The 24,573-nt window shown below is 39.2% G+C and overlaps 1 protein-coding gene across 1 annotated transcript; it reads right to left on the bottom strand.

Moving 5' to 3' along the window:
• Positions 1-55: 55 nt before the first annotated feature.
• On the bottom strand, positions 56-24,573 carry loxhd1a (lipoxygenase homology domains 1a). The gene is given in 43 exon segments (XM_026356195.1): positions 56-355; positions 357-537; positions 655-810; positions 1,073-1,211; positions 1,535-1,705; positions 2,041-2,226; positions 3,842-4,019; positions 5,667-5,784; positions 5,888-6,015; positions 7,253-7,438; positions 7,573-7,781; positions 7,916-8,042; positions 8,312-8,521; positions 8,701-8,855; positions 9,110-9,272; positions 10,000-10,116; positions 10,256-10,437; positions 10,527-10,694; positions 10,792-10,920; positions 11,005-11,109; positions 11,257-11,408; positions 11,855-11,988; positions 12,107-12,258; positions 12,407-12,740; positions 12,828-12,988; positions 13,096-13,288; positions 13,388-13,584; positions 13,684-13,760; positions 14,570-14,730; positions 14,805-14,959; positions 15,346-15,481; positions 15,690-15,776; positions 15,906-16,066; positions 16,212-16,347; positions 16,429-16,679; positions 16,874-16,997; positions 17,086-17,234; positions 17,587-17,685; positions 18,483-18,667; positions 19,380-19,460; positions 20,862-20,873; positions 21,130-21,244; positions 23,850-24,573. Coding segments are annotated over 43 exon segments (7,284 nt in total).

Raw genomic sequence — 24,573 nt, 5'->3', positions numbered from 1 at the left:
TTTGGTCATTACTGTGGTATATCTCTGCTGTGAGAGTAAATAAGACTCATACTTTTTAGTATTTTGGGTAGAGGACCCTGGCGATCTCCCTGTCAGCCCTCTTGGTGTCTAGCCACTTCCCACAGAGGAAGATGGTGGTGACACCATTGGCTGTGTTGGTGACTTCCACACGATCCAGCAGCCAGCCAGCACTGAGACCAGAGTTGTCATGCTCCACCCGAACCTTCTGCAGCTCTCCCATGTCCAGCATTTCCAGGAGGAAACGGTCAGTCCGCCCACGTTCGAATAGGTTGCGAAACTTCTGCTGCAGCTGCCGGCACCCTGAATCTCCATTGGAGCCGTAGATAGTGATGAAAAACATTGGCATCTGTACCAGCTCCCTTCTCGTCACCTGTGATTGTGATGATCTCGTACTTGACGGGCACAAGGCTTCGAGCTTTACTGGCAAAGCTCTCAATGGTCTTCGTGCACTCAAAGGTCAAAAACTCATCCCGCTTTGGAGAGAGACGGGCGAGTGCATTGCAATTGAAGATGTACCTGGAGATGACAAAACAGCAACAAAGAACAGTATAGCCTGTTACCAACAAATGGAAGAAGCTTGTTAATTTTTCACAGAAGTACATGCAGGTCACTCAACAGTATTCAGGGTCTTACTTGTTTCCCAGTTCCCTTTCAGTGACAACGACCTCCTCCACATGCCAGTAAACCTCGCCCTTTACTTTCTTTCCATCCTTGGGTATGTGGCCCAGGCAGATACCAGCAATATCACCCACATTCTTGGAAGAAAACTCAAACCTGTCCACATTTCCCCTAAAAAGAGAATAACATGCGGGAGTGAGTAGTTGTTGTCTTATATTGACCCAGAAACTTTGCTCTATGTCCGAAAGAATATTCAGCAGGAAGTAATCATAATAGTGGACTGCAGTGTTGGTTTGGACTCAAGTACCTGTGCCGGTGGGATTATCATAGTTAGTATAAAGCGACAATTAAAGGGAGAAAAAGGACATTTCTTTGAGCTTTTTCATGCAAAGAAGTTGGAGCTTGTTGAGTTAATCTTGCAGCAAGTACCTACCGCAAGAACCTCCTCTTCTTTGAGGAGTTCTCCATTACAAATTCTTTTGACCGGCCCTTCCTCCCCTCAAGTACAATCCAGGCATTTTCTTTGGTTTCAGCTTCAGCCGTGTCTCCGGTTCTGATGCAAATTTCATATTCTTTCAGAGAGAAAACAAGGAAACCGTTTCAGGAAATTGTCTCAGTTGTCCTCAAACAGACATGGCAACAGGAAATAATATACTGTCACTTCTAGTTGTGTGGATCGTGATGATTCAACAAAAATGGATCTCCAATAGTACAACAGTATTTCAAGGGCTTCTGTTCTTAATTTGTTTTTAAACAGCAAGAAGTAATTGATGAAGACAATACTTGCACTGTGATGAATTTAAGACTTTTGGCACCTATATTACTATATCACATCAACCGGGGCTGAACTCTTAAGGATTACAACTTTAAAATACATTTTAAATGCTGCTCTTACTGGTCTTCTCATTAAGGTCTAAGTAGTCGTTGTTAGCACAAGGCAGTTCTCTCATTAACTGCCTATCATCTTCATTCTTGGCAAGCCAGCGGTCACAGGGGAAACGAAATGTTTTGTCCATGATCTCATCCTTCACATCAATATACTCCAAGTGCCATCCTGGAGCAAGACCTGGGTATAATAGGATCAAGAAAGAAAAAAGACGCTAAGTGAAATTGTTGTCAGGAGTGATAAACTAATCCAATCAGTAAGCTGGGCCACCCCTTCAGGTCTCTTTGAAGCCAAAGCCGTGATGCAGCAGCTGTGAGAGTTGGACAGCAGCTCCATCTGTGTAGGTTTTGTCAAAATCAAACCAAGCAGTCAGAGTGTGATTGTTATTTAAGCTGTAACATGTATTTGTATCTAGTAAGTTTACATTTTTTTTCTTCACTTTTCAAAATGGCAATTAAAATAAGCAGATTTAATTAGTTTACCATGCAGAGTTACTGTTTATGTGAGTCGCTGACCTGTGTTGTCATGCCAGATTCGTACTTTGGAGAGCTCTCCCACACTGAGGATATCCATGAAGCGAAATGTGTCCACCTGCTTGCGCTCAAACTTATTGGATTTGTTGCACTCTTTCAGTGCCAGTGTCCCTGTGTCTCCATTCTCTCCAAAAATGATGATCCAAACATTGGCATCAGTACCAGCCCCTGAGGAGACAACAGAGAGTGGCCCATTTAGAAATAAAATTGTCCCTTCCTGAATAAACTCTAGTGTTCTGTCCAACAAGAAATAGTGGATTAAACAAAGACAATGTAACTGGAAATGTGAGGTTAATGGTGCCTATTCAGGTTTATAGATAGATCACAACAGCACAATCACCGGCTGATAACATACATTATCTTCCTATGCTAAGCTATGACAAAGCAGTGTCTATTTAAACTATTTCTATTTGCATTTTTTCATATTGCTGTGACTCAAATGCATTAAAAACAACATTAAATGCATGCATAAATACTGACACTGCAGTGCTAAGGAAACTGATCAGCTAACAACCAAGCACAGGATGTAAACAGAAAAATGAGCAGCATAGATACATTCTCCAACACACATCTATAATCCCTCTCTGACATTTCTGATGTCATGTCAAGTTGGATGTGTATTAGGCAACGGTGAGCACAAACCTCACTCTGCAGCATGTTTTCACTGTCCTAGTTTTAAATGTGCGCCTTTAACCTAAGCTACAAATGTGATTTTAATTAACAGCTCTGTAGTTTTAATGAGCAATAAAAAAATCACACATTTGCAATGTAGAAATTGCATTTTTACTGTTATCTTCTTCTCATTTACCTTCTTATTTACTCATGTACATACCTGACAATCACTGCACACTATATGTGCAGCTTACTCCATAAAACTCCCAAAGGAATCTATTAACTTATCAACAGCATTGCCTGTGTAATATTGTCTGCATGCGTGTTCCTGGGTATGTGCCTATCAGTCTGGCTCATTATTCTTTCCTGAGTCTCAGTAGTGGTGCAACGCTATGTCTTAGCTTCCAGTAACTGCCACGAGCAGAGAACAGTCCTTTGAAGTCAGCTCAGACTTCTCTCCCCACTATCGTATTGATCAGCAGTACGACTGAGCAGCATGAAGAAAGAGAGCAAAGCTGTGTTGAGGCTAACGGCTTTGTTAACGAATACTGTGACAAAATATATTCGTCAACAACCTTCTTTTCCATGAAGAGGGGGCTAAACTTTTTGCAGTAAACAATAACTATGACTAAACCTTCACAGACAATAAAACAACAAAAAGGGTCACTAAAGTTTAAAAATAACATTAACATAACATTTTTCAAACATTAACATAATTTAAATGTCATCTTGTCTTCCTTCATTCGATGGCTGTGTGGCATGTGTTTAGTCTGATGTTGACCAACAGATAAAAATGAATGATGATGATGTTGGTAAACCTACTGTCAGAAGTAGACTTAAGATGCCCTCATCTGTTGAACAGGTCAAAAGTTAGACGTAAAGAATATCAATCCATTGTCCTTTGTCTAATGTAAATTATTCAATTTAATAATAATGAAACCCCTTACAGTAGATCACTGGTTTCCAACCTTGATAATTAAGATCCTCCAAGGAGTGACTAGATGTACATCTGGGTGTCATAAGATAATTAACAGCATAGGAAAGGTTTCGTTTTTTCCAATATTTGCTTTTTGTCAGTACGAGTGGGAAAAACTATGACAATTTGTTTTCACTCAGGAAGTCAGTGGTACTTCTACCAGTTGACAGTATCTTCCACATATCGTTGAATTACCTGCGATATCACTGGTCTTGACTTGGATGGTGTAGGTGGTCAGCTCCACCATGACCTCCTCGTCCACCACTGCAGCCATCTCGCAGATCATGGTCCTCTTGGGTCCGCGTGTTTTTGACAGCCATTCTTCATAGGTGAACACAGACACTTCCTCTGTGGTCAGGTTTCGCATAATCACCTGAATGCAGAGTCATTACAATATTACATGTATTGTAAACCCTGTTACAGAATAGTGGAATCAGCTGTCACAGCCAAAGCACAAAAATCAATAGACAACTTAGTGTACTAAAAAGTGTGGTATCAAAACAGTATAAATGAATATGTTTTACGTACTTTAGGGTAACAATATTACTTACTGTTATTATGATGTATAACACTTATGTCTACTGTTTTACAATAGAATAGATCCATCACACCAGTCCAAAAAAAAAAAAAAACATTTTATGTAATTCTGGTATGATGTGGAACAAGGTCAAACACCATAAGGTGCATCCACCTAATGAATCCAACCATGTTTTAGTTTAGACACCATAAAGATGGGAAGAGAGAATGTAACAAGATTAAGAGTCTACTGCCACCCCAAATGTGTGAGGCTGTATTAATTACAGTCTCACAGTGCTGTGTGTACACAAACCCTTTGTTCTCCTAAGATGTCTGATCACTTGTCTTGGGAAACATTTCATCATTAGGCAAAGACTGGGCTCAGGCAGCCATACTTGCATTAGCTCTCCACTCTGCATATTTATTTTGGGCAGATTACTATGCTGGCTGTTCGCCTGGTGCACTGTTGTGTCCATTTCAATACACAGACCCAGCAATCCATAAAGCCAGCACATCTGATTGTGATGCTGAACACACAAGGCTCTGTGCAGGGTCAAGCCAAGGAGATGTTCGCAGTCGCTGAGTCCCAGGCACGGACAGACAGGGCTTGATATTGTTCCTGACTGGCCTATTGCTCTGCAGGCCTAGTAGTGCCTTTACTAGAGAAGACATTTGCATAGGAAATGTGTAGTGTTTCATTAAACCAGTTGGCTTGAGACATCAGAATAAATAAACAGGTGAGCTTTGATGTTGTCCTCACAGGGTCAGTTGGATAGTAACAGAGCTAAAACATTTCTGCATAGTCTTTATATTAATAAAATAAATTATACTGCAGGACAAGGCATTAAAAATGGATGATACACAAAAACACACAACACTTCACACCAAAAGCAAATTTAAAATGAAAAATTATCTGTCTCTCTTTACTGCAAACAGAAACATAATGCTCAATATTAAGCCTGTTTATGTGCATGCATGTGTGTCTTGTATGAGCGTGTGTGTCTGTGATGCCAGCAACAACAGCATGGTGAATAAAATGGGTCAATATGCTCACTCCAGGAACACTGAGCCCTGCTGTGTATGTGTGTGTGTGTGTGTGTCTTTGTGGGTGGGTGAATCATTGACCATTCTCCTGCAGGCATGTGTGTTTGTGTATTTGTCTGTGTGATATAATAGACTGAATGATCCTGTGACCTAAAGCATACAGCGCCAGGATAACAACACAAACCTGTGACTGCTTTGTATTATTGATTTTAGAAGAAGCTAGCAATTACTGTTCTACTTTCTCTGCTCCTGGTTTTATGTTTTATGGATGAGACTAGTGGTTTCTTCAAAACCAATTAGCACTAAAGAATCATGGAAACTTGAATATAGTGCATTATCAGGTGATCCTAGTGGATTAAACCTGCTTAAAGCGTTCCCCTTTGCTGTCCTTCTTGAGCACTTTCAGCATTAAAAACATGGTTTGTTAATTTCTCTGATAAGTTAGGTAAGGTGAAATGACCTTGTCCAGAAACCAGTCAGGTCGACTGCCAGAGCCATCAATACGAATCCTCATCTTCCTGAGTGGGGCAATGTCATTGATCTCCGTGTTGAAAGTGTCCTCCTGTCCACGTTCAAACCTGTTATCCATCACACACAGTTTAACATCTGCAGAATCATGAAACAGTTGCTTTATTTAATTTTCTACATTTTTATTTTATTATATGGTCCATGTTGGATTACCTGTCCTCATTCTTTTGCAGCAGAATCTCCTCTGTGCTGCCGTTGGCCCCAAAAACAGTCATGAAGATCTGGGTGTCTGTTCCTGCATTCTGCACATCTCCAGTTACCACCGTCACCTCATAAATAATCTGACATGAAAGCATTAGACTTTATTCACTTTATTTTTTCCCACAAGCAATATTACCTTTAAACACCAGGGGGAAGTGGTGTGAAGCTTATCAACAGTTCATCTGCTTTAAATCCATTTACAAACTTACAAAGCACAGCAGAAACATGAATTTTTATTTATCTGACAAAAGTACAGAATGTTTTCACTGACCCACTTAATTTTACTTTTCAAACATAAGTAAATTTAAAGTTTGATACCAAAAAGTTGAGACAGAAGTAAGTAACACTGTGTTACTTATCTACTTACCTTCTACCTTTCCTTTTATTTACATTTACAAATGAAACTATTGCAGTTCTGCAAGTGGAATATTTTCTTATTCTTGGTGGATTCAAAACTTTACCTGCTTCATGATGATTTTCAATTGAATTCAGACCTAGACTTCAGGCAGGCTAGTCAAGCACTGCTGTAGGACGTGAAGAATGAGTGGTGCACCCTAATGCCATCACAGATACTAGCTTCTACGCCTTTCACTGAAAACAGTCTGTATTGTCTGTATTGAACCCGAAAACAAACACACTTCCACCGTATTTCAGACCATAAAACATGAGCTCAGGTTTCTACCACAGTACAAAATGTGAAAAGAGAGAAAATCTTTTCTTTGTACTTTTGTCAGATAAATAAAGACTTAAGTGAATTGGCAAATCACACATTTTTAGTTTTGAAGCATTATAGAAAAAACTTTCCTGGTAACTGTGTTTGTACATCATTAGCAATTATAAGGTTGATAGTGATGATGTCAACTGAGGCTCTGTTTGGCCACGAGCCAGGGTACCCCTGTCCCTATGTCTACTACACTTACTAATCTATCAATGTGGGGAGAGACCTTTTAAATATTGTATAATGTAGACTATTCAAAGTTGCAGTGGGATCATGTTGTAGTGGCTATCTACCAAACCAAATGTCCATCTTATATTTAGAAAAATAAAGATAAAATATACAAATCCCTTTTAAATTAAAATAAATCACATCCAAAGCAGGAGACATGCCACATTTAAAAGGATCAAGGTATTATTAGGAAATAAATTGTTTAATAATGATTAGAAGTGGTGACAGTTCAGTAAAAACTCTAGTATCATTGAATGGTATGATACAAATTAAGTTATTATCTGTGTTCTGTTGGATTAATTTGATCTTACTGTGATGTATGTTCTCTGCCATATGGCAGTGCTTACATTAATTTGTTCACATTAACATACCTTCTGGGAGATGGAAATGGCCTCTGCATCAAGCACGTTGAATAATCTAGCAGTCAACCCATCTCCTCGATCTTTGGCCAGCCAGCACTTGCAAGCAAATATATATTTGACCCCTTTGGTTGGCACAGCAACAGACAGCTCATCAACCAGCCAGCAGCTCTCAGGAGTGGCCCCATCATGGCCAAGCTGCAGGGAGGGAGAGAAACACTTACTTCGAGCAACGTGGGTGTATTTTTCTGCATGTTCGCGCGCGTGTGTGTGTGTGTACAGAGAGTGCATGATTATCACTGAAACTCTAAAAGCTTCCCCCCCTCCCTCACCTCAACCCTTTTCATCTCCCCTACATCTGAACCATGGCACTCAAAGTTCTCCAGAGACCCGGCCTCAAAGCCCTTCCTCCCATCCGGCAGGTCCAGCCACAGCCTTTCTGTCTGGGTGTGATTGGTTCCAATAATGATCACATAAGCCCTGCTGGTGGTGCTCGCGTCCCGCTCCAGTCCAGTACAGATGGTAATGTGGTATGGTATGACTGCACATGAAGAGTACAGCACTTATTCATTCATGAGATTATGCAAACTGTCTGTGTTCTAATATTAATAACAATCATCACAGGGATGAGGATGAATCATGCACGCAGTGCTGAAGGTTTTTGATTTTTCATACTTGGGAGCTCGATTTCTTCTTCCTTCTTCTTCTTGTTCTTTTTGTTCATGTTACTGTCAACACTCGTCACTGTCAGAGCTGAGCTCTTCTTTTTGCTATTTAGGCTCTCTCTCACTCCTTCATAGCCCTTAAAGACAACACAACAGACACACAGCTATGGCCTCATTGAGTCACTAGCACAAGCAAGTGTGTAAACACTCAGTCTTGTTGTCTATTTGTTGTCTAAGTGTCTATTTTCTCTGCTGTAAGCCACAAACCAAATTTCCTTCCAGTACATAAATCTACACTAGGTCAGTAATATTTCTTACTTAAAGTTATATATATTTTAACATGGCGTTACAAATGATTTTAAGACACCTCCTAGAACCCATCACACACAGACGTTTTTCACACTACCTTGACATAGAAGACTCTCTCGATGCGTCTGTCCTCCCTCTTCCTAGAGAGCCAACGTTCGCATAAGAAAAGGAAGACCTCCTCTGTGTCCACGTCAACCACCTCTACCTGGTCCAAATACCAGTCAGCACTCACCATGCTGTTATCATGATAGATTTTTATCTTGTAAACCTCTCCGAGGTCGACTGCCTCTATAGTAAATTTATCCACCTGGGGAAGTAAAACATAACTAATTGTGAAATAACATAACCATTTTTTATGTTTACTGTAATTTTGATGAATTTGTTCTTTCTGACAGAAATATTCTATATTGTCTTTGTTTGACATTTTAAATAATACAAGAGAATGTAGTAAAAATACAGATTGCCAAAAAATGTATGCTTTCTTACAGATCCTCGTTCAAACTTGTTACTGTTTGTTTCCGACTTGCTGAGTTTCCTCTCCCCAGTATCCCCCAGGTTCCCATAGATCGTGAGGAAGACGTTGGCATCTGTGCCGGCTCCATAGACATCACCTGTCATCACTGACACTTTGTATGTGTGAGCTGCAGTGGGGATGATGATCACAGAAAAGCACACAGGGGACTGGTTTGAGGCAATTGGCGGAAAATAGAAAAATAAAGCAATTTTCCATCGCTGTTTGATGCAGCTGTCACAAAAGAGACTCATTCAGGGATAGAAAGACCTGAAGGAAATGCTCAGAAACATGCCAAAAAGACAGCACACAATGGGGGGACAAATGCTATAAATCCTATAAAATGCAATTGAGTGTGTTGTTTGTTTGTGTATGTTAACATACTCTCCAGGGCATCTTCCACCTCGACTTCAGTGACTTTCAGGCTTCCATCTCGTAAAAGCTTCTCAGTGATTATGTCAGAGGGCACCAACTCTCTCACTGTTTCTCTGTCATCCTCTGACTTGGCAAGCCAGCGCTCACAGGGGAAGATGACAGTCTCTGAACCCTACAGAGAGACAGAGAGAGGCAGAGACAGGCACTGGGTAAAAACTCACCTACATTTTTATTTATCTGTTCTTTACATTAGTAAACAGTTTCATGCCTAGATTACCTTATTCTACTGCAACTGTGAGGAGAATATTGCCACCTACTGCACAAAAATGGCACTGATTGATTACCAGTGATTACTAAGATACTGACAAATACACATGAAAGTCCTCTGCATGAAATGTTTCAGATATTTAATGTCAGAAGTTTTTATATTTTGGTGAAGTACTATACCAAGCTGTTTTAGCAACAGTTAATCTGTGCAATTTTAAAGTGTTTGTAAGTATTGCTATTCTTCTTTAGATACGTGATTTGACTGCTTTAAATTCTAATCTACGCCATTAGGCAATTTTTTTATTTGTTTCTCCATCACACTTATTTGACAGCTTTAGTTATTTTAAAGATTCAAAGTCTACAAAAAAATTCAAGATATTTAAAATGTTATGTATTATATTTTATTATAGTAGTACCCAACAGTATATTAAGTAGTTCATACTTGGACCTTAATATTAAAAAGCTACTTACATATTAATGCATCCTCAATTATAATATAGGATATTAACTATTAGGATTTTAGATTATTAGAATGAAATGGAATTTTTACATTTGATATTTACATTTGTAATGGAGTATTTGATTTTGCAGTCTTAGTACTTTTAGTTCTCTTAAAGAGCTGAATTCAGTACCTTTCCCTTCCTAAGTAGACGTCTGATCTCCACTCTGTCCAGATGCCAGCCTGGGTTTACCCCATGGTTATTGTGGCCAATACGGATCTTCTCAATTACATCCCCAACATCTTCAAGCTGCACAGAAAGAGGAAAATATTACTGTATTAAAGTATTCAGTATCGTATTTTACAGTAAATTTACAGTTCTTCACTTTCCTGCCCTCTGATAAAATCAAACCATTGTAGTTATTAATAACAATATGCTGTCATTGTACCTCAACAATAAACATGTCTTCAGCTCCCCTCTCAAAGTACATTCTCCTCTCTCTCTTGTTGACACAGAGCGACTTCTGCTGTGTGCACACAGCATTTCGTCCATACAGGACAATGGCAACATCAGCATCTGTGCCGGCCCCAAACACGTCACTTGTGAAGGTTTTTATCTCATAGGGAACAACTGCAAAATAAAATAGATTTATCATTTACAGTTATGTGTATCAACAGAAAATATTTGTAAATGTGACTATAGAACTCATTGTGATTTACATGGTGTGTAAAGCTCTGTCTGAAGAGGATTTGGGAAAAGGTCCCTAACGATGTATCCGTCATCCTCCCCTTTATCCAACCAACGACCGCAGGGGAAGCGCAGTTTCTGGCCCAGAGACGGGGCATCAATCTCCACCCAGTCAAGAAACCAACCTGCTGAACCTCCTCCTTAAACAGTGACACAAGTTAGTATATTCGTCATTGTTGAAGTATTGAGTCTTTTTGCCTACTTTAATGCTCAGACAGGGAGCCTGTCCTACTGTACCACAGTTGTCGTGTCCAATACGCAGCTTCTTCAGCGGTCCAATATCCACAGCTTCCACAGTGAACTCATCAATGAAACCTCTTTCAAACTTATTCTTATGAGTCTTTGATGCCTTCAGGTTAATTATCCCTGCAGATGAGAATATCACAGACTAATTTAATAATTGAAACACACTTTTCTAAAGACATAATGCAGTATGAGTTGAAGTATTACCTGTGTCATCCTTGGTGCCGTACAGGATCATAAAGACATTAGCATCTGTTCCTGCATACTTCTTGTCACCAGTTTTTATACTAATTGTGTATGTTGTTGACATCGCTGTTATAATGAGGAATCAGAATTAATTCATCATTAGGCAATCTAGTGATTATTATCCTCATGCCTATTTATTAACTTTAAATAATGGTTTTTGACATGATGTTTCTTTAGCAGAGTTTCATCGTGCAGTCATATCGTTGCTCTCACCTTTCTGTTCCAGACCAAGGGTGGCTTCAGATTCTTCTTCATCATCATCATCACCCTTCTTCATAAAGGCCTCATCCACAGGAACAAGCTCCCTGGCAAGCTGTCCATCATCCTCATCAATAGCCAGCCAGCGTTTACAAGGAAAAAAGTATCTAAACACAATATACACTATAAGATATTTGTGTCATGCAGCACACAATATAGATAGTGAAAATATTAGAGCAGTTTTAACTTAGGACAGTTAAATGTTCCTCTATATATGTCCAAAAATACTTACTGATACTAATCCCAAGTCTCCTTAGAGAGGCTGTGCCTTAACCAGAATATTATATAAAGTACCATTTTCCACCACACAGTGGAGCTCTTCAAATATTTATTGGGCAAAGGTTCTATCAGCTGTGTGAGATGATGATGTTTCATTTTATGAATACCCAGTGCATTGACTTAGTGGCTAGTTTGACTTGGCAAATCAATGATTAAGTGACTGAGTTAATCTGTCAATTCATAAATATGATTTGTCTGAAGATGCAGTGTCACATATTATCTAAAGTGTTGCTCAATTACTGCTCTTCTCTAAAATCTTCACTTCATGACTTACGTGGTGTCATCTTTGTTATCTACAATCTCCAGTCTGTCTAAAAACCAGCCAGGACTGGCCTGGCTGTTGTCATGTCGTATTCTCAGTTTCTTCAGGACCCCAAGGTCGACAGCTGTGATGTTGAAAATGTCCTCCTGAGTGGAAAGACAAGTGGCAAAAGGTCAAGATATGTCATATGTTTTTATTACAGGCATAAAAGATCTGAAAACGCAACACAAATGTCAGTGGTACACTTGAACACAGAAACCTTACCTGACCTTTCTCAAATTTGTTCAGGTGGTTGGATTTCTTGAGCCGTCGCTCCCCTGTATCGCCGATCTCTCCATAGATGTTGATATAAACATTGGCATCGGTCCCTGCCCCCCACATAGTCCCAGTGAACACATGAACCTCATATGAGTTCACTGAGAAGAAAGCAGAGTAAGTGACATTTTAGTGCTGCACACATGATAACATTTTGAGCATTCATTCCAAATGATACAATTAAAACAATATGTAATATATGGAAGTTGCTATTGGTGTGTCCACACATTACATTCACGTTCTACTTACTCTCCAGTTCTTCATTGTCCTCAGACAGAAGCTCAACCACAATCTCCCCATCCTCCTCATCCCTGGCAAGCCAGCGGTTACAAGGGAAAGTATATGTCATCACCACTTCCTGAAGCTCCTCAACTATCTCCACCTCTTCCTCTTCCTCTTTTTTCTTCTTTTTCTTGTCCTTTTTCTTGTCTTTCTTGATTTCCTCCTTCTTAACTTCAACTTGCACCATAGCCATCATCAGCCGCTTGATGTGCACTATTTCCAGGAACCAGCCATCTCCGATACCCTTCCCGTCATGGTAGATTCGTACCTTATAGATCTTACCAACATCCTGTGCCTCAATCTGGGTGGTAGGTATGAAGTCAGGTCACACCAGAAACTTAAATCACCCACAGATGTTGACATAGTACAACACAGGATTAGTACAAACCTTAAAGATTTCAGTAGTACCACGTTCAAAATTATTGGAGCGACTCTTGAGGGTAAGAACTTCAGTTTTTCCTTCATCTCCATAGATTTGACAGAAGACATTGGCATTGGTGCCACCTGCACGCACATCCCCTGTAACCACTGTTACTTCATAGTTGATCACTGTTAATGTGAGAGGACAACAATATTATGACAATGTGAAGAGGCACACAATAATTCCTATAATCAGTGTTGTAATATAATCCTGGCTTTTTAAGTTTTTTATTTACATTGTTCTATGTCCAGAATCTCACTGGGGTAGATCTCAATCTCCACTTTCCCATCTGCGTTGTCTTTGCAGAGCCAGCGGTGGCTCGGGAACATGTATTGCATCCCATGAACTGGCACAGAGATCTGCACACTGTCCAGAAACCATCCAGCCCGTAGACCCTCGTTGGTGTGACCAATCAGGAGACGGTTGACCTGTAAGTAACAGTGGGCATGTAAAAATAAAGTGGAATAGAATAGAATAAATTATTTTCTTCGTTTTCTATGAAGAGTATACATGTCTAAGAAACTTGCCTGTCCAATGTCAAAGGTTTCAATCGTAAAGATGTCAGTGCGTCCAGTTTCAAAGTAGTTCCCAAGGTCATTGTCAGAAACTGCCAGTATCACTTTGTTTGTATCACCCTTCTCCCCATACAGCTTCACAAACACCCTAGAGTCAGAGCTGGCCCCATTCACATTGCCCGTCTTAATTGCTATGTGGTAGCTGACATCTGATGATGAGTGACATTCGAGAGAAACAGACAGGAATGTAATTTATGCAAGCACTGAAGCATATACTGGTCTTGTTTTAAAATGACCTTTGTACTCACTAAAGAGACGCAAACCATCTCCGGCTGGAACCAACTCACGGACAATCTGTCCATCATCCTCATTATGGTCCAGCCACCTGAAGGAAAACACAAAGTAAATGCATTTGTTTCGTTTAAACTGCTGAATGGTTTCAGATTTCGATTTCGATTTTAATTTTACTGAAACAATTGCACAAAATATAAAAAACACCAAAAAAAACAAAACAAGTTCAGACCCACATTATGCAGTTACAATTTAACTTTTAACTTTTTATTTAATTTATTTAGATTATCATTAGCTTTAAAGTTCACATGAAAAAAGATCAAATAGAACATAACAATGGCATATTCGCATGACCTACATTGTTTCTGGAGCTAAGCTTTCCCTTTTACGAGGCAGGCAGATAGGCACACATGAAAAACCTCCTTCCTGAAGTAACCGTGCACCTCAGCCTTGCGGTTTGGTTCCAGTTACTGAAGGACAGAACTGGTTGGCCACATGCATTTAGTGCCTATTTGTAATGTCACACTCACCTAACTGCTTGAACACATGCCGCTGGAGAACTAGGCAATGTAGACATGGCCGGTTTTTAAAACACTACAGCAGTTTTAAAGTTGTTTGGACAATTCTTTGGACATCTGATTGATGTTTTTGTGGAAATACAAAGTCAACACTAAATGTAATTTAGTTACTACTTTGCTAGTCAGCATTATTAAACATATAAGAAATAATGTATTCTTCAGTAAGCTTCAGAAGTGCAGATGTTTGGCTTTAGTGCTAGACTAACTTCTTGCCTTGCTTAAGGTCTTTATACAAAGGTAAGCAGTCTCCTGACTGTTGGCCCAGTATTACAAATCTAACTTGCAAAATGTGAAACTAATCATTTGTAAAGTATTACTTCATTACCTGAAACAGGGAAACTCAACGGCCATGGTCTCAGGCTGGCCCTCCTCCCTTACCATCACCTTATCAAGAAACCAACCACAGCCTCCCCCTCGGCCATCATGACCAACACGAACCCTACGCACCTGGCCCAAGGATACGGCCTCAATGAGAAACTCATCATGCTGTGGAAGGGGATAAACAACAGGTTAGTGATGACTGTAGTGTTTTCTTTCATCTTAATTAATAATACACTCACATTGCCCTTCTCAAATTTGTTGACATTGTTTTTGCTCATAATCATGAGCCGCTCCCCTGTGTCACCCAGGTCACCAATAATGTTGAGGAAGACACTGGCATCGGTGCCACTGCCACTGACATTGCCAGTGCAGATGGTGACACGATACTTAATCACTGAAAAAAAAAAAACAACAGCAGGACATTTACATATTAGTACTCATTCACTGTCATAATCATTGTATAGACACTCAACACTAAAAACTGTTTACATAAGGCACATTTATATGTGTTTATCGTAAGTCAATCAGTTTAATAAAATTAAGTTTTTTACAGGCAAACCAATAAGACAGTCAAAATGATTTAAAACACATAAAAGATTAAACATAAATATGAACACAATCAAATAAAAAAAAATTTAATTTTTAGCTTGTAGGTATCAAATTAACCACAGAGATTTAAAAAACTACAGTACCGGTAATTTCAACACACTACATAACAGCCAGTAATCGCTAAAAGCAGCAACATGTGAAAGTAGCATCAACACTCTGGGTGTTTCTTACAGGGCAGAGACTCATCAATTGCTGCTCCTGTAGCTGGAAGCTCTCTGACAATCTCATTGTCATCTTCATTGACATCCAGCCAACGTCCACATTCAAAAGAATATTTCTCCATTGTCAGTGTCTTGAGCAAAGTGACCTGCAGAAAGTCACAGTCTTAGGTGCCATAATATACATCTTCATCTTGATTTCTTGCTCATTATCTAGCTTTCAGACTAAAGGGTGAACGCAATTAAAAATTCTGGTTTACTGCACATTAGACAGTCTGCGTTGCACCTCCTCCTGAAGAATAAACTAAAACAATGAAGAACAGCAATGAACAACAAAGACACAGAAATTACTCTCACCTTGGCCAAATGCCAGCCAGCAAATGGATGTCTCTTCTCATGCCAGATGCGCAGTTTCAATAGTCTTCCTATGTCTGGCATTTCAATCTATAGCCATTCCAAAAATGCAAAACAACAGGAACTTTGATTCACAATGGTTAAAGCTCTAATAGGTTCCGTTTTGCAGATGGTATGTTTACACATAGTCATTTGGCAGACACTTTTACTTGGACTTACCATGAATTTGTCAACTTGGCCCTGTTCAAAACTGTCTGAGTTGTTTTCCAGTTTGATCTCATCAGATTTGCCGTTCTCTCCATAGATCTGTAAAAACACCTGGGCATCTGTACCTGCTCCCTTCACATCTGACGTCCAAATCCACAGGGACCATGGGTACTCTGGAGTAAGAGAAAAGTACACTTGACACTAAAGTAGGGTAATCTAGTTTTTAGGAATATAAAAAGAAAATATATAAGAATGTGTATTATTTTTCTGACTTGTTTTTCATTAAGTAGAATCTGCGGGTTGAACAAAGATACCCACTCTTTTGTTTTTTCTGCCTAAGAGAGACCATTTCATACAGTTCCCTCTCAATCAGTCCATCCCCCTCATCCTCATCCAGCCACATCCCACAAGGAAAAGTCTGCTCAACGCCCGTGAAAGGACAGTATATCACCACCTGGAAGATACATTAGTGTATGGTTTATGTAATGTAACATTTTGAGAATCACTCTGAGAATCATTAAGACATGCCCAGTACCTTTTCACAGTACCATCCGGCACCAACAGCACCATTGTCATGCCCAATGGTGACCCTACTGAGCGGGCTCAGCAGTTCACAAATTTCCACATTGAAAATATCAATGAGACCGCGCTCAAAAGCACCGCCCTCCAGGAAGACTTTGCCACTGTTTTTTAAACCCTTGGAGCCATGCATGACCATGTGCATTTTAGAGTTAGTGCCTGCGCCCCTCACATTTCCAGTCATCACTTGTACATTGTAAACAATTCCTAGGCAGTTGGAAAAGAAAGAAAGTGAATGAGATTTCAATACTGTCTGCACCTATAAGACAAATTCATTTAAGAAAACTCAGATTAAAATAAATACATGCAGTTTAATGTTGTATTAAATTTCCTAACACAAATATTGGGTTACGTTTAAATTTCATAAATTAAATAAATGTCAGTCTAGTTGTTCTTCATACCCATTGGCTGCAGGGATCCAACCAGTATATCTCTCTGTATTTTCCCATCATCTTCATCCATGGCAAACCAGCGATTAACTGGGAACTCATACACTTCTTTGTTCCCCATGTCATCAATAACCACCTTGAGGAACACGTTAAGAAACCATTATAAATGTTTTTATCTGTGCATATCAGCAAAGACCATGTGTACATGTGCAGGTTCTTCATGCCTTATCTAGAAACCATCCCGCTGATGAACCTCTGTTGTTGTGCCCAATAGTAATTTTCTTTAGCCTTCCAAGGTTTGGAGACTCTATTGTAAACTTGTCCTCTGAGCCCCGTTCAAAATTGTCTTTGTCACTGTCCAGTCGCCTCTCTCCTGTCATAATACAAAAAAATAAAAATCAGAATTAGACTTTGAAATCAAAATGAAAATGTAACTACCACCAATATTAGTCAACATAAAGCCCTGTTGTCAATATGAATAGTACATAATTTAGTAAACTATTGATTATTAAGTCATTTATCGAGCAGAAATGGCAAACCTGCTAGTTACAGCTTCGCAAATATGGAAAGGTACTACCTTCTCTGTTTATATAACTTAAAATCTAATCCTGCCAACTTTTATTATCTGTTCATCAAGCTAAATAAGCCAACTCTAGGCGTTTCCTGTATAATGAAACATAAAACTAAATCAGAAATAACAAAAAATAAAATAATGTGTGTCCTACCTGTGTCACCATTCTCTCCAAAGATATTCAAGAAGACATCAGCATCGGTTCCACTTCCCTTCATATCAGCAGTGAACACACTCACTATGTATTTATTCACTGCATTACATGGAATACAAAATAGGAAATTACAAACCTGTTGATTTATAGAAACAACATTGCATCAAAGGATTATGGCCAAGTAAATGCTGATCAGTTTCTTTCGGGGACATTTTTTAGACTACACAACTTACACAATTGGTAGCACTATGCAGATAAATTTAGCTTGTTCAAGTAGTTTCATTTCTAATTCACACTGAGATGCTTTCCAGGTTAAATATTCATAACAGTGTGTGTTCCTGTGCATGCGTATGTGTATGTGTGTCATATTGTTCTGAGCTTGTCTTGATCTGATCCTTAGCTTCACAGCGCTCTGCTTGACTGACTGCAGGTACTAAGATGCTAGATCACATTGCAACAGAAGACACATGGGTAGGTGTACCTATGAATTACACTCTGATGGAATTCAATTACAACCTGGCAGCTTTGTGTGCAAGTGGTCAAAACAAGGTACTGACAATGTCACAATTCCAAAATGTTTTTTCTGTTCAAAAAGTGTCACAAGTTGGACTGAAGATTAAAGTTATCTATTCAGTCATATAGTCTGAACTATCTGGATAGTTGTGAGCTATCAAGACTTATGGACATTGTATTTCATATTGGCTTGTTGCCACCTTAAAACTATAGTTTTATAGTTTATAGTATAGTTTGTCTGTGGAGATTCATAATGTTCAACTGACTGGATTCTCTGAAATGTGGTGGATGTATTTGAAATTTGAATCGCTTGTTATTTTCTTTTAACCTTTATGAACCTTTGTATCTGGTTTGTTTTATCTGCTTGCCCCAGAGTGACCTACATTTTGGGACATCCATGGGGTTCAGGCTGCCCAGCAGGTCTCTGACAAATAGGTTGTCTCCCTCCTCCCGACTCAGCCAGTTATTGCATGCAAAATAGTAGCGCAGATGGGGCCGGTTCATGTCGGTCACCACCACCCTGTCCAAGAACCAGCTGGCATTCATCCCCGTGTTGTCATGCTCGATCCTGGGAAAATCAGCAGTCATAGTGTGACATGAATTCCACCTGCAGTTAATCATAAACAAGCTTGCCACAATAAATCCATTAAAGCTTTGTTTTGTGTTTTTATACTGAAATGGATGTAGTTGATCAGTTATAATAGAGATGAATCTGATATGCAAGCTCCCATACGTTTTCGTCCATGTTGACTTAGAGGTGAAGCCTGCAGATTAATTCTTGATCTTGAACAAGAATAGTTTAATTGTTGAACTCTAGGGAAAAAACTAATATGTGGACCTCAGATGCTGGTAAGCAGGCTTGGAATTGAGACTGTTTAATCAACATGCTGTGGAAAAGGCAATTATGTCCATGATATTTAAATATCTGAGTCACAAAGCAGCATCTCTACTGTTTGTGCATTTGTTAAATGTCCTGTTGCTTCACTTGAATGTTTGTGTCCAGCAGCTGTGGTGGAACTCAGCCTCCTCTGGAGTAAGGCACTAACTCCCCACAACAGATGGGGCTTGACCTTCTCTGATGGCCAGTGACACAGCTGTAAAATAGGTAACAAATGTTCCTGTGATGGTCCCTGTAAGCTGCTGTTATCCTGTGTGAAGTATGTAGATGTGCATCACTAGTATCTACTGCAGATACACAAACACTAAACTGCCAGTGTTTCTGTTTTGGGTTTTCTTTCTTGTAATGTATTACATATCACAATAAGCACACTAGAATTTACCTCAGCTTCTTCAGAGGCCCCACATTGTGTGTTTTGATCCGGAAAACATCAGTCTTATTCTTCTCAAATGCAGTTCTGCTTCTGTACAGTGAGAAAACACTGAAGATTTCAGAATTGGAGAGACAGACTCACTGTGTGTGCGCACGTGTATGTGTGTGAATGTGTGTGTGTGAGAGAGAGAGAGACTAATTGATTGTGAGACATTTTACGGAGGTAAATTCAGACAGACAGCTGAACTGAACTCTGGAACAGTAAATTACAGCCCCTGACTGATCCAGCTTAGTGTATACTGGTGCACCCACTGCAGTGGCATAATCTGAAACCTCCTCTGACTCAGCCACTTCAATGCTCCCTCCTCTTTGTCTGTGTCCTCATGGAGAAGAACTAGGCCTGTGCACACACCAGATCCCCTCTACTAAAAAACTGTGAATAAGACACCCTCTTTTCAATTAATGAAGAATAGCTGCCTTTGTCTGTGACCCATCCATTCTATTCTCTCTGTGACATTTAACCCTACAGACAGAGTAATGTCTAGCATAATTAAGGCTGCCAAATATTGTCATGTACAAATGCATTTCCTTATAATCTGTTTCCATGTGCAGGAGAATGATGGGAATACACTGATTATACAATCAGAAAAAACAAATCCAATGCCAACTTTGGAATTCATGCAATTTGAATGACTTATTATCACACTGAATTTCCAAAGAGTTGCATTTTTCTTCTGCCTCAGTTATAATACAGCAAATATGCTTGGAGACATAGCAACCCTCCCTCACCTGTATCATGTTGTTAAGTTTTCCTTGGTCATTACACAATACAGGCAGGACCTAAAATATATCGGAGTAAGGTGAAACTCACTACTTTTTAACATGTTTTTTATACGACTAATCACAACCCATGTATGGTATTTCATCAGCTGAGTAACACTGCAGTCACACAGCCTGGAGATACTAAATACATGGTATGGTGTTGCTGTCTGAAATGGATGAATAAGACCACCACAAGGTGGCTTTCAATAAGTTGGTATATCCTATACACTGCAAAGGTAACCCTATCTGTCAATCAATGTGTGCAGAGATAAAAGGAGCCTGTCCCTGATAAGATCCCCTGAGAGTCACTTGATCATCCACAGAAATGGCATCGTGGTCTTCTTTCATTTGGCTCTAAATGGAAATGAAGACCGGCCATGCCACATAGTTCCTCCTTACTCCAGATATTCTGTGTCCGACATGTTATATGACTGTATAGAGGAGAGATTCCTGCACCATAACATAGATGCGCTGCTTCACTGATATTAAATTAAATATTTAATGTTGAGGTCAAAGAGATTTCTAGTGTACAAATTGGCTTTGTCTTCATTGTTGGGGTCTACAGGCACCAAGTTAATGCTGAACAGGAATGTTTTCTCATACAGTGTTATAATAACAATAAAACCCAACACAAGGACAGAATCATATCCATCCTTTAGCGGACTGATACCTCTTTTCTGTGCTGAAGGATCAGAGAGACATAGAAAAGATAAAAAGTTAACTGACATTGAAAATGCACATAAATACATTAACTAAATAACTAAACTTACTGTTACAGAATAATTAGATTCAATGTGCAAGGTGCACCATTACACACAGATTATAATGTAATGAGTACAAAAAAGTAAAGAGAGTAGAAAAACACAGACTTCACAGACAATATATTAATCTAAGTATACTGTAAGTTACTGACATCAACATGAATTGCTTTAACTCACTTGCTTGCCAGGTGAACCTTGGGAGTGACACCGAAGTCTCCAAAAAGTGTAACAAAGACATTAGCATCAGTCCCAGCTCCCTTTACATCACCAGTGATAGTGACCACCTCGTACACTGAAAAAAGCAAGAACCGAATGAAGATTAGAAAAGTAATGGTAGATTAAGATATGTGCAGTTTTGCCCATTTTGTAATAACATTAACATTTTTAAAAATTAATTGAGTAAATTTTGTAACAGGGACTGATTTGAAAAATAAAAAACAAAGGGACAAACACAAAGTCACATCCTTAGACAGTGTCCAATAATCCATAAACATTAGGGAGCATTATGTTCCCTTCCATGCATGGCTGCCAGGGAATTCAATGCATGTCTGGTGAGCTATGCCAGCCAAGTCTCTCTCACATTTCACAAATGTGTCTCTTTGTCTCACCAAGCCACCAAGTGGAAAGTAAACTGGATGAAAACTCAGCAGCCCGTTAAATCATTCCAGTCAAAAAGTCTACCACTTTGGTCCAGACCTTAATATGTCCACAGTTCAGTTTAACTGAATTCAATTTATTTATAAAATGCAATCACCTCAAGATACTTTGCATTGTCAGGTTATTACATTACATAATTTCAGTATTCTGTTCACTTTCAATCAGTTTAATCAGAATCAGTTCACTTTCAGAGTCACATAATTTTTCCCAGGTTCTCGTATTGATGATGGGATCAGAGAACTGCGTTATCTTCTCCAGTTCATCCCTGCGATTCTCAATGGTGTTAAGGTCTGGCCTCTACGGTGGCCAATGGTAAAAATAATGTATTATGCTCCCTGAAGATGATGAATCCTGGCACTGTTATCTTGAAATATGATTAAAAAAAAACGTGAATTCAGTACATTCAGGTAGTCAGATGACCTCAGTATCAGTGATGACCAATGAAACAGTAACTATCCAGTGAAAGGCTGTTACCAATTTGCTTAGTGAAATCCAGGTTTTAACGTCTTTCTTGGCCACTCAATGTATAAGGAAAGCATGTACAACTATGCAGTTGACAACTATGAAATGGATTGGTATGGAATTTGGTACACACATAGGCAGCATCCAGAGGATGAATTCTAATGATGCTACCCATTTCCTTAGTGAAATGTCTCAACAGCTATTTCCCATAAAATTTGGTGCAGTCAAGTTTCAGATATTTTTTAGAATTATATATTTGCTTCCTTTTAGTCTCTTACCTAAGTACGCAGATCTATTTCTTTTACAGTGGAATAAGCTCACGCACACAAAACTGCATTTTTACATATAAATGCAGTATTACATTAACCTGTAGGTATGAGACTTTGCCTCAAAACTCTACTGAAAACATGTTATTTTTGTAGACAATCAGGTTTGACCTAAAAACAAACAGGATAGAGAATAAAATAAGTGAAAGGGAATACACAATGAGGCTATGCAGATAGAAGACTAACCAATAACCTACTGCAAAAACATCCAGAGGAATTTGAACAGGGAAGGATACTTGATAAAGAGCATTTTAGCCAAAGTCGATCCAACAGGGTTACGGATACCTTATGAACAGTAAGAAGTGCTATTTAAACCAGATTAACACGAAAGCGAGACACCTGATAAAATCAGACAGACAGTGGCCCGGTAAAACTGAGCCTAACTTAGTGTGTCAGAGATCAGAGTGAGCCAGTTAGATAACAAAGACAAGGATCAGGCATGTACTACTGGTGAAAGCGTTTATAATCTTTACAATGATTGAGTGTAAAAACTACATCAACTTGAATTAGTTATTTAATGTCAGTTCTTTGGTGGTGAAAATATTAGTACTATAGGAGTAATGTACACTGACATGTCACACTCTCTCCATCAACAAAATGGGCAAAAATAGAAATATTGTTTTGATAATTCATTTTATGCAACACAAGTACTGGCCTTCAGACACTATGGTTTCAGTTTAATGTTAAATTAAACTTGTCCTTTATTATTCTTCAAGTCAGCTTTGCTGATATTTAACCAGGACCAACAAACGTTCCCATGTGTTGTGAGAGCAACACAACCATACCAGAACATAACCATAAAACCATTTATCTCATAAATGTATAGAAAATCGGTCAGAAAGAGGCAGTAAATAAGCCACTGGCAACCACTGTAATGATGATGCAAAGCTAGGTCATAAATTTCAAGTCATGATTTTCTAACACACAAAGACATAATTAAATTACATTGAACTAAGGCTACACTGAAATCGTATGAGGCCCATTGTCATTAGCTATTCATTTATTTTATAAAAAACTTTAAGAAGGATAATAAATTGTAAACTGGGTTATTTACTTGTGCAAAATCATCCTCTGTTTTCCCTATGAAAATACCCCCTGCAGGCTTTGGCTCCCTACTCCATTTTTGAAAACCTCTGATCTGCACAGAGAAAGCTCATCTGGCTTCTGGCCCCTATCGGTGCTACCAGCCCCTGCGACTGGGACAGCACCCAGCACCTGTCTGCCCCCGAGCCTCTGTTTGGGTCCATCCATGTGGAACATAACTGAGCTTTCACCCAAGTACAATCACAGAGGGTTTCCCCAGGTTCCCATGCTCATTGTTCAGGCTACCTGGAGGAAATATTTGTTTGACTAATGGGTACACTCCTACAGGTACCTACATACAATGCAGTATATGTTTGATATGTAACTGAGACTTGCCTAAAGTGAAATATCTGAGGTTCAAATCCTTACCTTTCTTTTTGTAGTACTCGTCCTCATATCCATCAGATGAGTCAGTGTGATAGGTCAGCAGCTCATTCTGATAGAGTGCAGCATAGTCCACCTGTTTATTTTTGGATTTCTTCCCCTTCTTCTTTTTATCATCATCACTATCTGCAGATCCCTTCTTTGCCTTTTTCTTCTTCTTTTTCTTTGAATCCTCCTCCTCCTCTTCCTGTTCCTCAATTAAGGGCTCCTCTTCATCATCTTTGTGAGACTTCTTTTTCTTCTTACCGTCTTTAGACTTTTTATCCTTGGAGCCCATCTCCCCCTCTCCCTCTGGATTCTCTGTGGAGGATTTCTTCTTCTTTTTCTTCTTTTCCTCCTTCGATCCCTCAGTCACTTCCTCTTTGATCTTCTCCTTTTTAGAACTGGTCCTGGGGTCATTATTGTTTTGCTCACCCTCTTCAGCTTCATTTTCAATCACAGCATCGACTTCAGATTCATCATCTGGTTTCTTTTTTTTCTTTTTCTCTTTTAATTTTTCACCCTCTTTCTTCTTCTCGTTTTCTGGGGTCTCTCGATTGTTAGCGCTCTCTGCGCTCTTGTGTTTCTTCCGACTCTTCTCTCCTTTTGAGGTGTCCCTACGGCTCACACCATTGCTCTTCTCCTTTAACTCTGGTTCTGTTTCCTCCACTTCGTCATCAACCTCTTTAGTTTCTTCTGAAGCTGTGGACTTTTTCTGTTTCGACGGCAT

Source organism: Anabas testudineus, chromosome 12 (assembly GCF_900324465.2).
Source record: "Anabas testudineus chromosome 12, fAnaTes1.2, whole genome shotgun sequence".
Classification (NCBI taxonomy): Eukaryota; Metazoa; Chordata; class Actinopteri; order Anabantiformes; family Anabantidae; genus Anabas; species Anabas testudineus.
Note: the sequence above shows the minus strand (reverse complement) of the source record. Positions and strands in the feature narration are given on the sequence as shown.